Here is a 17,684-nt window from a genome sequence, read left to right as displayed (position 1 = left end):
CCAGACTGGAATCCACAACATAGCCACCAATCAGGAACCCAGCCCGTCCTCTGCAGGACAGCTCATTACAAGGTATACCCACCAAAGATGACACCACTGACTATCAGTAGCTGGAATATCCAAGGGCTGAACGCCTCAGCCTTTGGATCCAAACCAAACGATCCAGAATTTATAGACAGACTAAAAAACATAGACATCCAAATCCTCCTAGAGACATGGACCCGGGCAGAAGATGAATCCCTAACACCCATGGGCTACAAGGAATTCTCTGTCGCTGCCTGGAAAAGCAAGACCACCAAACATGGCCGCCACTCAGGAGGCATACTAATATGGTTCAAGGAGGAGCTCAAAGAACCCGTGAAAGCCATCAAACGCGGTGACAACCACATGTGGATAAAAATAAGCAACTCCATCCTCAACGGCCAACACGACATCTATCTCTGTGCAGTATACATCCCCCCATCTGAGTCCACCTACCACAACCCAGACATCTATGAGGTCCTACAAAGGGAATCTGCCCAGTTCCAGTCCCAAGGCAGAGTGCTGATCTGCGGCGACCTAAACGCCAGGACTGGAACAGAGATAGACTACCTGTCCTCTGATGGAAACCTGCACATCCCGGTAGGCGAGGTCCACCACCTGGAGTCTGCACAGAGAAGAAGAAATAGCTATGACATAGTCGTCAACAAGAGCGGGAGACAGCTGCTGAACCTGTGCCGGAGTCTGGGACTGTACATAATGAACGGGCGTACCAGAGGGGACACTCAGGGACGCTTCACACTAAACTCCCATGTGGGCAACAGCATGGTGGACTATGTCATCACAGACGCAGACCCAGCAGACATAGATGCTCTCATAGTCACCCCTGAGACACACCTGTCAGACCACAATCAGATCCTGCTGTACATGAGATCCACTGACAAGCCACTCACACAGCAGCCCCACCAGATTGGTCTCTACAACCTGCCACCACTCTTTAAATGGGCCAGTCACCGGGCCACCGAATACACCAATGCGGCTAACCGACCCGAAATCAAGGAACTGCTCACAAACTTCTATATGAGTACCTACCAGCCAGACCAACAAGGGGTCACCCGAGCAGTGAAGGACTTCAGTAACATCCTGTACACCACGGCAGAACTAGCAGGCCTGAAACAGACAAAGCCCAAGAGACCGACTAACAAACAGTCTCACAAATGGTTTGACAGTGACTGCAAGGCTCTACGCCGTTCTCTAAGGGCAGCCTCCAACCAAAAACACAGAGACCCCAACAACAGAGAGTCGAGGGAAGCCTACAACAATCTATGCAAGCAATACAAGGGCACCCTCAGAGAGAAGAAACAGAGGTACCTCTCCCACAAAATAGAGCAACTAGAGGACTCCCTCCAGGACAGCTCATTCTGGGAGACCTGGCACCACATGGGCACAAAGCCCAAGAAAAACTCTCTCCACATTCAAAATGGCAATATCTGGCTCAACTACTTCAGAGGTCTCTACAAAAACATCCCAGAAGAAGAACTAATTCCAGAACAGCAACAGATAATCACCAAACTGAGGGACATGGAGAAAGTCATCAAAGACTTCCAGAACCCTCTGGACTCACCAATCACCATAAAAGATATACAGGAAAGAATTGTCCTGCTGAAAGGCAAAAAGGCCAGTGGCCCTGACGGCATCCTACCAGAGATGATCAAATACAGCCCTCCAGCAATACACGCGGCACTGGCAAAGCTATTCACCCTTGGGCTCAATGCTGGACACTTCCCCGAAGACTGGAACAAAGGGCTCATAACCCCCATCTACAAAAATGGGGACCATTATGACCCCAACAACTACAGAGGGATCTGCGTCAGCAGCATGCTGGGGAAACTGTTCAACAGTATCATCAATAACAGAATCCTCACCTTCCTCACACAACATGGGGTCCTCAGCAAGAGCCAAGCAGGGTTCATGCCAAACCACCGCACCACAGACCATATCTACACCCAGCACAGCCTCATCAAGACGCACGTCCACAACACCAGAAGAAGCAAGATATTCGCCTGCTTCGTGGACTTTAAGAAGGCGTTCGACTCAGTATGGCACCCAGGCCTGCTCCTGAAACTCCTAGAGAGTGGAATAGGAGGAAGAACGTACGACGTCATCAAGAGCTCCTACACCGGAAACCAGTGCAGTGTGAAGGTGAATGGGAAAAGGACAGCATACTTCCAACAGGCCCGAGGGGTCAGACAAGGCTGTAGCCTGAGCCCAACACTCTTCAACATCTATATCAATGAACTGGCTACAGCCCTAGGGCTCACCCTGAACAATCGAGAGGTGAAGTTCCTGCTGTATGCCGATGACCTCCTACTCCTGGCCCCCACTGAGAAAGACCTCTAAGAAAGCCTGTCAGTGCTGGAAAAATTCAGCACCACATGGGCCCTACCCATCAACCAGAAGAAGACCAAAGTCATGGTATTTCAGAAGAAGGGCCACAATAAAGCCTCCACCACCCCACAATTCACACTGAACGGCTCCACACTGGAGAAAACCAACAGCTACACCTGCCTGGGGCTGGAGCTCAGCCAATCAGGAAGCTTCAAAGCAGCAATAGAAACCCTGAAAGCAAAAGCCTGCAGAACCTTCTACGCCATCAGAAGACAACTGTACCACCTCAAACCACCAGTGAGGGTCTGGATTAAGATATTTGACGTTGTCATCTCCCCGATCCTTCTCTATGGCAGTGAGGTTTGGGGCCCAGCCACCTACCCAGACCAGTCAAAGTGGGATTCCAGCCCAACAGAGAACTTCCACCTGGAGTTCTGCAAATACCTGCTCCATGTCCATCGCAACACCACCAACATGGCCTGCAGGGCAGAGCTAGGCAGACTCCCCCTATGGCTCACCATACAGAAGAGGGCGCTAGCTTTCCAGGCACACATCCAGGGGAGCAAGCTCGACTCCTACCACCACCAAGCATGGCTAAGCCACCTGAGCAAACCAGACACTCACCAACCAAACAACCGTATATACAGTAAAAAGATCATGACAGTTGCAGGGCAGAAGTTATATGAGTCAAGTGTCATACGTCTTGTTTTCTAACACATACTTCCTTACATCCAGAAAATTACTTTTTTTATATACGTAAACAACAACAGCCAACCACCAAACCAAAAACACCAACAGACGATAACCAAGGCCGAAATAAAGGCGGCCACAGAGGCAAACAGAGAGCGGTACATTGAAGAATGGAGAAACGAAATAAATAACTCCAAGAAACTCACCGTGTACCAATCCCTACGAAGGGACTACACCTTGACCACCTACCTGGAGAGAATACGCCACCCCAAGCACAGACAGACCCTGAGCCGGTACAGACTGAGCGCCCACAACCTAGAGATAGAGACGGGGCGATACAGGCAGACGTACAAGCCACGGGAGAACAGACTGTGCCAGCACTGTGACCAGGGGGCCCTAGAAGACGAGACCCACTTCCTGCTACACTGCACCAAATACTCAGCTGTGAGGGCCGTCTACTACCAAAGACTCTCTGCCCACATCCCAGACTTCATATCTGCAGACGAGAAGAGGAAACTCTACATCCTACTGGGAGAAGAAGAGGCCACTGTGGAGATCGCTGCCTAATACGTGTCCAGCTGTCACCAAACAAGAGGAAGATGAGACTCCACGGACTGTTATATTTATCCCAAAATATTGCATTGGTCCTGGCTAAGTTACCCATGCATATATCCTACAATGTCCTCCACCTGCTTTAGAGGTTGTCAGGATAATGAGGATACTCTCCACATATGGTGGACATGACCTCTCGTCTGACGCTTTTGGCAGTCACTACAGACCACCGTGCTTACAATATACTCCTGACAAATTATTTCAATGTACTTTGATGTCCGCGAGAATTTATGTAACATCGGAATAGAGGACCTCAACCTTTCTCCTGTCAGAGGTCAACAGAAGAGATGACACCGTTATGCTGTATAAGAAGATTAACGCTGCCATAACTGATACATTTCGATAGGGAGCGTGCCCCATGGGTTAACAAGTCACAGGCTCCTGGCCTGTCAGATTGTTTGCAGTTATAACCCCCAGGATGGGTAACTTTACTATTACTGTCCCCTCCATGGTATAACTCCATTTGTAACTGTTTATTGCTGGTTTAGTTTCTTCTCTCTGTATCTTGTCTTTACACTTGCTCTGTGGTGTATTTAGTTTTATTTTACCTGTGTGTTCAGTGGGTAACTTCTTCATGTACGTTGGCATCTCTGCTGATATAGAGACTACTGTGTGATTCTCGAATGTTACACTATATTCTATTCTCTTTTGTACTCAATGACGCTCTATATTGTGATACGCTGTAGAAATGATTTATGTTTCCATTCAATAAATACTTTGGATACTAAACATTAGAGCTCAATAGTAAATTTATTTTACATTTGGACATTCACTGGTCATATTTTGTGGTGTCAACCTCTTTAAGTGGGCATTCACACTATCACCGCTGTCCGCCCAGGGGTTTCCATCTTAAACCCTGGAGAAACTGGACAGGGGATAACTTGCCGGCGGTTAGCTTTAAAATCCATTCATTTGAATGGGTTTTTAAAGGTGTCCGCTGATGTCTGTATGCCGCCTCTCCGTCTGGCATCCAGTTTTTTTGCATGGACACAGTTGTACATGCAGCACTTTGTGTCCGTGCAAAAAATTGGTTTCCAGGTAGAGAGGCCGCATACGGATACCAGCAGTTACCTTTAAAAACCCATTCAAATGAATGGGTTTTAAAGCTGACCACCGGCAAGCCGTCCCCTTTCCAGGTCCCCTGGGGTTTAGGATGGAAAACTCTGGGCGGACAGTGGCGGTAGTGTGAATGCTCCCTAAGACTATGTCTATACACAGAGTGAACCATTTGTTTCTGCCGCCAGAAGCAGACATCAGAAAGGCCCCCCCCCCCCGAAGAGGGGGCGGGGCCAAGCGGAAGGGGGCGGGGGCGAGCGGAGCGATCGTCGTTAGCAGGCAGAGAGCAGGCACGGAGAGGACCTGCTCTCTGCCTGAGCGTAAGGGGCGGCCGCTGGAGCAGCGCTGCTCCAGTGACCTCCCCAATCCACCGCTCAGTGACGGTGACCCTAAGCCAGTCCAGGACAGCTTGTCGTGGACTGGCTTAGGTCAGCAAAAATGCCGCCCTCCCTGGGGCCCTGGCATAGCGCCGCCTGAAGCGGTCACTTCAGGTCGCCTCATGGGAGGTGCGGCACTGTCTATACAGCATGGTTCACAGCCAATAGTAAAATCACTTTGGTGCCTTTAAGAGCCAGGTGATATTGTTCGGTTGCCTTTATGACCATTTATGATGTCATTTGGAGCCCTGCAAACAACAGCATATGCCATTTATGGTGCTTGGTCACATATAATAATGTAACCAGATAATATATATATGCTTTTCCACTGAGAGATAAACACGCACATTAGTAGCTAATACATTTACAGAGAAATACTAAGATCAGCAGAGGAAGAAAACAGAAAACAGAACAATTCAATTACAAAGTTTCTGCCTGGCCATTTCAGTATCTTCCTGTCTCATAGACTGTATTTACTATGTGAAAACAGGAAGAGACCTATCAGTAAGGTGGAAGATAATGGTGCTGTAATGAGATAATAAAGCCTGCGGGGGAGGTAAGAGCACACGGTCAATACAGTAAATGTATCCATACAAGTTAACTCCCTATAGATTGGTTACCTATACCGAATAATCATTTCTGCTGACTACACATACGTTACTACAAATTATCTGGATATTTGTGCAGCCGCATCAATCCTTACTACAATTTTTAATGCAGTGCGACTACCTTACTATACATTTATTTATAGATTCTGGCATACGTATATACAAAATAGGTGACCTACTTTTTATCAGAATATAGCCCATCCAGATGTGTGGGGCTGTAGCAAAAGGGAGAGACTCCATCATAGTCAATAATTTGGTTCATCTGTTGCACCATGAATACAGCCAGGATACACACAGTACATGTATCGACCATAGCCTATTTGTGATATCACTTTCACCCCATAGTAAAGGGTTAATCTTTAATTTTAACATAGAATGAAGCATGACCTAGTATCCAGACAGACCCTCCCCCTGCTGCTCCCTGAGCTTGATGAGAAATGGATATCCTCAATGAGGGGAGGTACACTATGGGGATTTAGCCTACTGTTAGTCAATTTATCTCTGACATAGTGCCCATTATACTACAACCATTGCTTTTAAGTCAACCCCCTACAAGGGAGGAGGAACCACAAAACAGGCAAAACAGAAAAGAAGAGATGTTCTCCAGGGGACTTGTCTCTCCCATCAGGACTATAGCAGTGAAAGTGGAAATATAGTGTTGAAAATTAACCCTTTGTAGCCAAGCACAGCAGAATATTATCGAGAAGCACAGCTCTGCTTCAGTGACAAGGTTTGACTTTTGGCGTTGGAAACTGCATAATAATAGTAATTCTGGCAGTATAGTACATGCAGCTCCTGGAAAGGATTGCCTGACCCATTTTAGCCTGGAAACTAGCACTGACATGGCAAATGAAAGAAGTATTCCTATTCAGGAATATGGCATATTGCTTGAATATGGCCTAGCATTCTGATCAGTAGGGTCAGACTCCATGGAAGCCCCCTGATCCTGAAAAGAGGAGGGTCAAGCTGTTTTGTAGTGTACAGCCGCGGGGATACGTGTGAGTATCGCACTGCAAGTAAACTATATGGATTAGTAGCGATATGAACAGTCAAAACCCCATAAAGTAGGAAGTGATGGCATATTTTGGTATTCCATGGTATTAGGCTTAAAGGGGTTATTTCATGTCCACCTTACACGTCTCCCAAGCATTATAATGAAAAATATCACCCTCTTCAATGAGAACAGGGATTAAGGAACTAAATAGGGGTCTCACAAGTCAGACCTCCAATGGTGAAAATATTAGGTAAATCCTATTAGATTGCCATAACTGGTTTTCTTTTTAGATATTATGTATTTTTTAGAAGCAGCATTAAGCTAGCAGTACTCTACACATTATATGGTCTTTGTGTGGGTGTAGAAATGTGCTATAGGTCATTGTCAATACTGGAATAGGAGTATGAAAATTAAATAAATCTGTCAAGCATCAAACTATTGTGATGTGGGAAGATATGGTCGCTCAGGACTGGATAAATTATAATTATTAAATGTAACTGTAATTCTAAAATATAACATACTCTCACTTCCTAATACTTAAAGGAGTTGTCCAGGGATTGGTACTTAACTTACCTGTCCCAAGATATTTTAGATGATGGACCTGGGGGTTCTGGCCATGTCACAACCCGCCGGTCATGTGATCTGAAACGTCACTCCACCCCCCAAGTTGTTCAGTCCCCTCATTCCTTACAATAGGTCACCAATATGGAATTGGTAGAAGTCTGAAACCCAGCAGCCCTACCGATCAGTAGCTGTGGTGCTGTTAAAACACGGTGCACAGAGCTGGAAGCAGACTGCTAAAATAGCGGAGCTCAACAGAGACCTCTATTGACTATAATCGAGTCCGTTGGATGACCAGTCTTTTTTGTCTGGTGATTTGGGATCTGCATCAGGCAGGCACCTGGCACAGATGGCAACCCAACCTTAGTGATTACTACTGCTCAAGTCTCATTCAAATCAATAGAAGTTGAGCTGCGGTAACCACTAACTGCCACTACACAGTGGACGGTGCTTTCTGCTTCCAGCTCTGTGCACTGTGTTTTAACTAATATTAGCATCAATAGGGCTGTTTGGTGTCAGACCCTGACCAATCTATTATGATCTATTCTAAGGATGGGTCATCAAAACCTTTTGCTTGGAATAACCCCTTATTTCTAAAGTTACATTCACACAACTGATTAATGGCGGTGTGATGTATTTTTAATTTTTTTTAATGGATATCATTCTACAACATTAAATTCAATGTCAGTGAATGGGGATTATTCAAGTGAATGTTATTTTGAAGGTTCATTTTCACAGACCGTCAAACTATAGGTCATGTCCTGTTTTGGGCTGTGTTCACAAATCCCTCCATACACTCAGTTGCATGGGGGATCCTTGGAAAAGGGCGCCCCTCGGATGTTTTTCAGAACCATTTTGCACCTAGTTCACCTGAATGTAGCCTAAGGGTTTCCCCACATCCCACCTTCTCCATGGTTGAGGTTTCCTTTGAGGGTTTTTCCAGGAATTAAATATTAACAGCTTATTGTTATTAGCATGTCAAAGGGTGAAATCCACCATATATTGGGTAATCTGTAACTGTAAATTCTGCACTGACTTTTTCTGCTATGTGTGACTCAGGTTTTGTAAAACACCATTCACTAGAAGTGTACTATACTTTCTTGTAGAGTGTTGGTGCAGCGATTACACTGAAATTCCACAGAAATTCAACCATGTCTATTATGGTGGACTGTGGCTTGCCATGTTATGGAGGACACAGCAACATATGCCTCTTTGCACACCTTTCTGACAGCCACTTAAATGACATAGAAACAAATAATTGGGGGTGAATCATTACAACCCATACATATTAGATAGACTATGAGTTTGGCTAGGTCTTCCATCACTAAAGGTCAGGGTCCTTTCAAATATATTTACTATTTTTGCCCATCACAGATTGTACACCAAAATAAGTTTATGCAAATACAGTAAAAGTCAATTGATATAGCAAAGTCAAATATCTCCCAAGTATCCTACAGACAAACATGATTTCTCTCCATTGTCACGTCTTGAGCAGGGATCTCCATAAATGTCACTGCCATTACACAGAGCTCAACAATTGTTTGCTCATTCTGATTAACATAAGGCTATAATAAAACCAAGCCAGACTCGGTACAAGTCCAGACTTAACAAATATGTACTGCAGGATGCTATCACCTGGGACTGGGTAAAATTATTATTATATGTGAGATGAAGTCAACAGATCCATATAATGTTCACTTATATGCTAACCTAACCAGAGGTGCAAGGCCCCAACTTCCCTGTGCTTTCCCTTCCCCGGATTCATCAGACTAGCCTCCATAATGGCAGTCTCATGTTAAATCCCATCAATAGATTAGGATCATAATCACACTCATGGAAGGGTTCTGTGATGGTGAATTGAATTTTGGTGAAACCCAAAGACCAATGGGCTGATTCATCATGGCTTGCACATCAGAAAATTGGTATATATGCCAAAAAAGTTACAATTGTTTTGGTTTAAGTCACAACTTTGTGCAAAAAATGTGACTTTTTAAATTTTGCACCCCACACACCACTTTCCTCAAAATGAGTGTGACATGGTGGTTGGCTGGGCCATGTGCATCATCAGATTTAGGTTACGTGTGAAAGTGTGCACGGCACAGATGGCACATGGATGATACCTGTGTGCCATACATGCCTTCCACAAACCCATTAATTTAATTAATGAACTTGAGCCACAAAGCAGACAAAAGTTTTGCTCCTGGTCTTATCGGCCCTACATGAACATGTGATAATACATGGACATGTATGGGGTCATAGGAAAATAATGTGTTCAAGGCTAAAGTCCCACATAGCAGGCTGCAGCTAAAACTGTAGTTACTAGGGATTCATAATGTAGCTTTCTTTCTCTTAGGTGTTACTGCTGATAACATTACTCCTTCTTTCAGCCCCATATAGTGAGCTGCCTCCAAAAAGCGCTGCAAGAAAAACCATGGCATAAACGTATTGAGGTTTTTCCTGCAGCACTTTCACAGAAAGTCAAAACAGGGTTTCCTCTGCAGACTTTATACATCAGTTATACCTATAGGAAAGCTGTCAGCATTTCTGTAAGTATAATTGACATGCTGTGATTTCCAAAAATGCAACAGTTTTGGAAATCGGAGCATTACCACCGTTTGTATTTTCTTGCAATGTGTGGTTGGGATTCACTAGCATCCCATCCACTTTGTAAGGACTAAAAAATGCTGAGGTTCTTGCTGTGGCCCAGCCAAAAACACGGCTAGAAGACTGATATCAGTTTTCTGGCAAAAATGATGCCAGAAATTTGCACCAGCAAGAAATTGGCGTAGATTCCTGTTTAGGTGCATGGACCCTTGAGAATGCACTTAATGTATGCACCAGCAGGCCAGGAATTATCGAATGGTATGGAAAATTCTTGTCTAGATAAATCAGTCAGGGGCGGATCCAGGGCAGGGCGATCCAGGCAACCGCCCGGGGCCCCGCGGCGCAGCCGGGACCTAACAAAATGGTCCCGGTCGGCATGTCCCGACTCCAACTGAGCTCAGCGTTAAAGCAGGAGCTGAGCTCACAGCTCCTGCTTTAAACGCCTATGTATTCGGCTCATCGGCGGTAGGACGCCGATGAGCCGAATGCATAGGCGTTTAAGGCCGGAGCTGTCACAGCTCAGCTCCTGCTTTAACGCTGAGCTCCGGCCTCCGGCATTTGTAGCCCCGATGTGATGACGTCATCACATCGCGGCTACAATATGTGTATGAGGGAGAGAGCTGCGAGGGAACAAGGAATGGTGAGTGTGTGTGTGAGTGTGTGAGAACGTGAGAACGGCATGACACTGGGGCAGATGGAGGGGGAGAACGGCATGACACTGGGGCAGATGAAGGGGGAGAACGGCATGGCACTGGGGCAGATGGAGGGGGGAGAGAACAGCATGACACTGGGGCAGATGGAGGGGGGAGAATGGCATGACACTGGGGCAGATGAAGGTGGGAAGAACAGCATGACACTGGGGCAGATGGAGGGGGGAGAATGGCATGACACTGGGGCAGATGGAGGGGGGAGAGAACAGCATGACACTGGGGCAGATGGAGGGGGGAGAATGGCATGACACTGGGGCAGATGAAGGTGGGAAGAACAGCATGACACTGGGGCAGATGGAGGGGGGAGAATGGCATGACACTGGGGCAGATGGAGGGGGGAAGAACAGAATGACACTAGGGCAGATGGAGGGGGAGAATGGCATGGCACTGGGGCAGATGAAGGGGGGAAGAACAGCATGACACTGGGGCAGATGGAGGGGGGAGAACGGCATGACACTGGGGTAGATGGAGGGGGGAGAACGGCATGACACTGGGGCAGATGGAGGGGGGAGAACAGCATGACACTGGGGCAGATGGAGGGGGGGAGAACAGCATGACACTGGGGCAGATGAAGGGGGGGAGAACAGCATGACACTGGGGCAGATGGAGGGGGAGAACAGCATGACACTAGGGCAGATGAAGGGGGGGAATGGCATGACACTGGGGCAGATGAAGGGGGGAGAACGGCATGACACTGGGGCAGATGAAGGGGGGAGAACGGCATGACACTGGGGCAGAGACGGGGGGGAAATGAAACTGTGGGCAGATAAAGGGGGAGAATGGCATGAAACTGGGGACAGAGATAGAGGGGGGGACATGAAACTAGGGGTAGATGAAGGGTGTATATGAAAATGGGGGGGAGATATAATTTACGGGTGACTGTAGGAGGATTATACTGTGTGGAATCACATGAAAATTGAATGAGAATGGGTGGAGTCAACATAAAAGTGGGCGGGGCCTAATCTGCTGTGGCGCGCTGCGCGCGCCGCACGTTTTGTTCCCTCTTTCTAGTCTTCAACAGTTGGGAAGTACAGGTTAGAAGTGCGAGACCCCCAGTAAGTAGGGCCCCGCCAAAGTCAATTGCCCAGGGCCCCGCAAACCCTGGATCCGCCACTGAAATCAGTCACTATGTGCCAACTTCACATTGGCTTTGCTGTGGTTTTAACCTACATTACATTGTGCTTTAGGTGTAATGAGGTTACTTTTACTTCCCTCTTGGCTTCAGATGAGGAATCTATGATCAACACCATGTATGTGTGCCAGAAAACCCTGATCATAACATGTCTTCGACAGAGTTAGTACTTCTAACATTTCCCTAGTTTTGCTTAGACTCTGTTCACAACTGTGTTCTGGCTTTCATCGATAACAGAAGCTGCACACCAGACTCTACAGACTCCAACATCACCCAGATGACCCCTTAGAAAGGGGTATGTCAGTTTCTGACATGCTACTGTATTTATTCCATCGAATGTGAAGACATCTGTCACATACATTGCCTACACAGCCCCCAAGAATACGTATATGCAATTTGTCGGTTGTGCTATGTAGTAGGAAACAGCAAGCAGTAAACATTAGGTACATGGTGTCTTCATTCTACTGACTGGTTTTTCGTATTAGGACAGGAACTTCTGTAGTTTAGGGTTAAGATCAATTATAGTTTGTAGGTTTTTGGTGGCAAATTCCACATCTAAAACTTGTATCAAAGCACAGTATAGTGCAAGAGAATGGGACTGTACCAAACACTGCTCACATGTCAAGGGCAATATCTCTGGGCATAAGAGCACATACAATCTGGAGGTGGGCACCTAGGGCAATGTTAGGGGAGCAGTTCTGAGACTTCTGCATGTGACATGAAGAGAGTATATGCACATTACATTACCTCATATTGCTTTTCACATTGCTAATGTAATATCTGCAGTCAGATGTGACTCAGTCATTTGGCTATGGTGACAGTAAGTGAGTTAGTCATTAAGTTGTAATAATGTAAATAAATCACTTAATGTACTGTATGTTCTCTTATAGTATAATACTCATAATGAAAAGATTTTATTATGTTTGTAAATATGATGTAGGGACATTCCGTATTACCAGGGTGAGAATTTGCAAAAGCAAACTCCTCTGTGGATTTCAGTGAAATCTGCTGCAAAAATCCACAGTTCATGCGGATTCACACACAGATGAGCTATATGAAATACTGCACCAAAAATTTAATGATTATAGGGTTTATGCATGAAAAAAAATAAAGCTGACCAGTGATCACTCGAAGTCTCATTCCTCTGCCTTCCCTGCACACGGTCCAACTCTCAGTCACATTACTGACTCTGCTCTACTCTATGGACCTGCTGCAGAAGTAGAGCAGAGATAGTGATGTCACAGATACAGAATGGCAGCGCACACAGACTAATAGCACACAGCTGAGCTCAAAATGTAATATCTGGGCTCTGGGAAACCAGCAAATATATATTTTAGTAATAAAGCTTATCATGAACGTGTTAATATGAACTAATATTAGGGCTGTATGTCTAAGGGCCCGTGCACACGGAGTAAACGCGCGCTCATTTTTGCATAATACACGTGTAAAGAATACACGTGTAAAAATCAGACTTCCATTTACATTTTTTACACGTGTAAAAAAACGCGGCAAAAAAACGGATACATAACTAAAATTCAGTGATGACATGGCAAATAAATAGGGGTGTGTCATGTAAAAAGGGGAGTGTTCTAAACTAATCGTTCAATCAAGGTAAAACATTCATTTAATTGCGATTTAGGACTGGGCCTACCTAATATTATGGCTCTCAGCTGCTGTACAATGGTCCCATAATCTTCGCAGATTAGAACGGTTTATTGTTTATGGTGATTTACTGCTTACTGGACCCTCAGGAACTATTCAGGTCATGTTGGGCCTTATGTCTAACAAATACACCTACACAAAGGTTTCTATGGGATAAATGTATGCCTACACGATTCCTACTAGTTTCTATCTTGAAGATACTGAATAGAAAGGCTTGCCATAATGAATGACCCAGGTCACCCCAGATGAGTGCTGCTTCCGCATCACAGGCCAGTGATGTCACATTCATTCACCACATGGCCTGTTTGCAGCTCAGTCCATTCTCTGTAACTGCAATACCAAGAACAGACCCTACACAATATACAGCGCTGTGATAGGATTCAGTGAAGAGGGTTTCATCATGTCACTGCTACTGTAAACTGTAACTAACCGGCTGACAGACAGATATGATGCGGTGATGTTACTGATCCATAATGACATCACATAATGACAACATAGTAAATTCACACATGGCACACTTGTTGCAGATCACCTTTTTCACATCTGTTTAGCAGACCTATTCAATGGATGCAAAAAGCGTGGACAACAAAACGGACGCCAATGGATGCATTGTTAAAAAAACGGATCAGTTTCCGTCCATTTTCTTTTTATGTCACTATAACTTACTATACCATACTTTTGTGTTGGTCTAATAGAACAGAACGAAACTGATCCATTTTTTTTTTTTTAACAGTAATGTATAAGTAAACGGTCGGCCATTGCAGTCTGTTTTTTTGCATCCATTAAACATATTTGCTAAACGCATGTAAGACATGATGTGGATGGAGCCTGTGAGTGAATATCAGCTCCACTTGTCTGCATGGGGTTGTTTTGCCATTATGTACACTGAGGTTTACAAGCACCATCAATTGATGGAACAATCACAGAAATTTCTGCCACAAACATGCCTGCCATGTGTGGACATAGCCATAGAGCTCTAAAATATAGACCTGTTTACTATGTTGTACATCTATACACGAGTGCTAATACAGTAAAGGTAAGCCAATGGTGATACACACCAAAAAGCCCATATAGTGTAATTGGTAGAGAACGGTCCCATAATGGGGCAGCATTTCTACTGTAGTTACCACATGACTGTGATGTAAAATGCCCCCAAGTGTGGGGCAATTTGGTGCCTTTAGAGTGTGATCACTTATTCTGACTTGCTCAATAAATGGATGTGTGATAAAAGAGGGAGGGGCTTAAATGCATTAATTTGTGTCAAAATTGTGTTGTAAACCTCTGGCCCAAAGTATAGGATGTATAAACTAAGACTAGACAGTGTAACCATGTACCACATGTATAATCCAGCATCAGCCACTGTGATAAATCTGGCACATTTTCAGGCTGCCTAAATTTGCACAGGAGGTAATTTATTAGGATTGCTGATTCTTATGCCATTCTTAATTCATTCCTATACAGCCACGAGGGGCAACAGAATTACTGAAGTGGTTCTTGGACATATAGATGCACTAGGATTAGTCAGGAATTGGGTAGATTTGTGCACTTTTCTGGAATGAGTTATAGTAAATCTGACTTACTGAGGCCTCAATGCTCTGCCCCTCTAGATTCTCAATGAGCTTTACCCATTGTCTAAAATAGTTCTGAGCAGTGAGATCCATCATGTGCCAAATTGAGGGACATTTTGACCTCTTTTTGGTCATATCACAAATAGTAAATGAAGCCAATATATTTTCACAATATTGCAGCAGTAGTGCAGCCCACGTGAGATCTCAGGAGCTGTTATAATACAGGCCCCTCTCACACAGCCCCTCCATGAGATTCTGGACACGTCATGCACTAAAGTTTATGGCTGACACCCATAAAGAGGTTCATCTCTTTGGCCAATCATTTCCACTTGAGTTTTAGACTTTTGTATACTGATATCTAAATTTATTCTACATTTATAGCCAAAATATTGTGATCCATCTAACTCCATTCATGGACCAAAGCAAACATGTGTACCCATGGCTAAGGGCTTTGAAAAGAAGTGTAAAGTGCTGTTGAATACATTGGCACTATCTAAATAGAAATAATTACGAGTGCCAAATCTGGTACATATGAACGTCAATATTCTGTCTACTAAAGGGCCCTGGGTGGGAGCCCAATAATCAGACAATGTACCTGTCCTTGTAATGCTGCCTACAGATGTATTGCTGACTAGTGCCACCTCTGCATTGTGGGGGACGTTGGAGGTAACACCACCACCACCATAGTCACCCAGCACGCTCACCTTGAGATAGTCATTCTCTGAGCGCAGCTCCTCCAGCTCCCTGAGCAGCTCCTCATCTTGTCCAGGATTTGGGGGTGCAGGGCTCTTACTTGCGGTGCTGCTCCCAGTTCCCTTGGGCTCCTCGTTCCTCGAGTAGTCATTTTTGGGCTCCACAGTCAGGATGATTTCCGGCAATGTCTGCACCACCCGCTCACTGCATCCCGATTCGTTGTCACTGCTGTGCGCGGGCAGGGGGCGCTGTTCATCGGAGAGGGGCTCAGAAGGACAGTCAGACAAGTCGGAACTGCTATCCGTGTGGCTAACCCTGGCAAGACCCGGTGATGGGGGCTCCAGCCTCTGCACCCTCCTGCGCCCACCACCTGCGGCCGTCAGAGGAGAGGATGGGGCACCCAAGGTCTCCCTCCTGTTGCCTGCTCCGCTGCTTGGTTCTGTAGCTCCATGGCCTGGCCTGGATGCCCTTTTGCTGTTCAGTGATGCCTTGGCACTGGCAGGTTTCGTGGGGTTTGGTTTGTCTTTGGCCGGGGCACTGCGCCTGGATAAGCGGTTCTGGGTAACAAGGAGCCCAGAGGAGTGGTGCCTGATTCCAGGACTGGGGGACTTGGGTGGTAGCACTGACGGCTTAGCAGGGGGCGCCCTGGGGTGGGAGTCTTTCAGGAAGGGTCTGGCCGGGGAAGGTGCCCTGTTCAGTCGCTTCTTCTCGGCGAGGCTCTGCAGCAGCCTGGGCTCAGGGTTGACAGTCTCCATATGATGCTGCAGGACAGGACCCCCTCCTGCCCACTGGCTATCCTGGCTGGGCCACAACAACAGCACTACAGCTTCCGAGCACAGTCCCAGCGCAGCTTCTCATCACTTCTCCTGCAGCTCACTGCCACCTGCAACCATTCTACTGCATGCACTGCTCCTCACAGCCCCCAGCCTGCCGCACTCTCTGCCCGCCCCTAATCCAGCCACCCTGTGTCACCCGCACGGTTAGCCCGGCTCAGCACTCACGTACAATATCCACCGCAAGCAACATCCCTGTATCCATCAGCTCCTCAGCCGGCTCCTTCCTGACACCTCCTCGCCCTAATGTTCCTGCAAATCTGCAAACGCTGCTGTCTGTCACCCAGCCTGACGTGTGCCAGCTGCCACACCAGTGCCCCCTTGTGTCTGCTCCTGGTAGCACAGCTGTGCTGCATACATAGCACGTAATCTACTGTATAGAAATCCGGAGAGAAGAGTAATGTAATCCGATTGGTAACTCCCTCCTTTACTCCATACATGACATTTCACTACAGGAATACACAGGGCCATACGCGCTTATTGAATGTGTATTGGGAGGCGCTCCTGAATGGCCACAGATAGCAGATGTTGGGGAGATAACGATTGAGCAGTTGGGGATAACTTGACTGATTCCTTTTTTTGGAGAATAACCTATAAAAAAAATTGGGCTACCAATACATATACTGTACAGTATATAAGCAAAACTTCAATCATAAATATATACCATAGACACACACAAAAATTGTAGAAGAGATGAATATTTTATTATAATATATATATAGGTACTATTCCGTTATCGGGCCAGCAGCAGCGCATTTCAGCACCAGCTTTCGGGACAGCAGTTCAGTTCAGCAGCGGGAATTACAATGACATCCGAGGACTGCTGGCCCGATGCTTGTGCCCAGTAGCCAGTACATCAATGACCCCCCCTCCATCTCCTCCTCCTTCCAGTGCTGCCCCCCAGCTCTCCTTACATCTACCCCGTACCCTCTCCCCGCCACATGACTAAGCCGATGCTGGCCCGATGATAGAGGCTGTGCTTGTGTGTAGTAGGCAGTACATCGATCGATGCCCTCATCCTCCTCTTCCTTCCAGTGCTGCCCCCCAGCTCTTCTTACATCTGCCCCGTACCCTCTCCCTGTAATAGGCCTCACCGTAAATCTTGAGCAATGAATGCTACTAGATAGCCGCCGGACGCTGCAGAAAGTTTGTCCCTCCGGCTCGCTGTAGCTCACCGTTCCTATAGTCGGCGTGTTTCTTGTCAGGGCCTGGATTGA

General features: G+C 46.3%; 1 protein-coding gene across 4 annotated transcripts in view; it reads right to left on the bottom strand.

The window, feature by feature from the left end:
- Nucleotides 1-16,765, bottom strand: part of MTCL1 (microtubule crosslinking factor 1) — a 114,100-nt gene extending 97,335 nt beyond the window's left edge. For all 4 annotated transcript variants that reach the window (XM_075270670.1, XM_075270671.1, XM_075270673.1 and 1 more), the window contains exon 1: nt 15,646-16,765. In XM_075270670.1, coding sequence (XP_075126771.1) covers nt 15,646-16,389 — 744 coding nt within the window. In that variant the 5' untranslated portion in view covers nt 16,390-16,765. The remainder of the gene's footprint in view (nt 1-15,645) is intronic.
- Nucleotides 16,766-17,684: the final 919 nt, after the last annotated feature.

This window comes from Leptodactylus fuscus, chromosome 4, assembly GCF_031893055.1.
Source record: "Leptodactylus fuscus isolate aLepFus1 chromosome 4, aLepFus1.hap2, whole genome shotgun sequence".
Classification (NCBI taxonomy): Eukaryota; Metazoa; Chordata; class Amphibia; order Anura; family Leptodactylidae; genus Leptodactylus; species Leptodactylus fuscus.
Note: the sequence above shows the minus strand (reverse complement) of the source record. Positions and strands in the feature narration are given on the sequence as shown.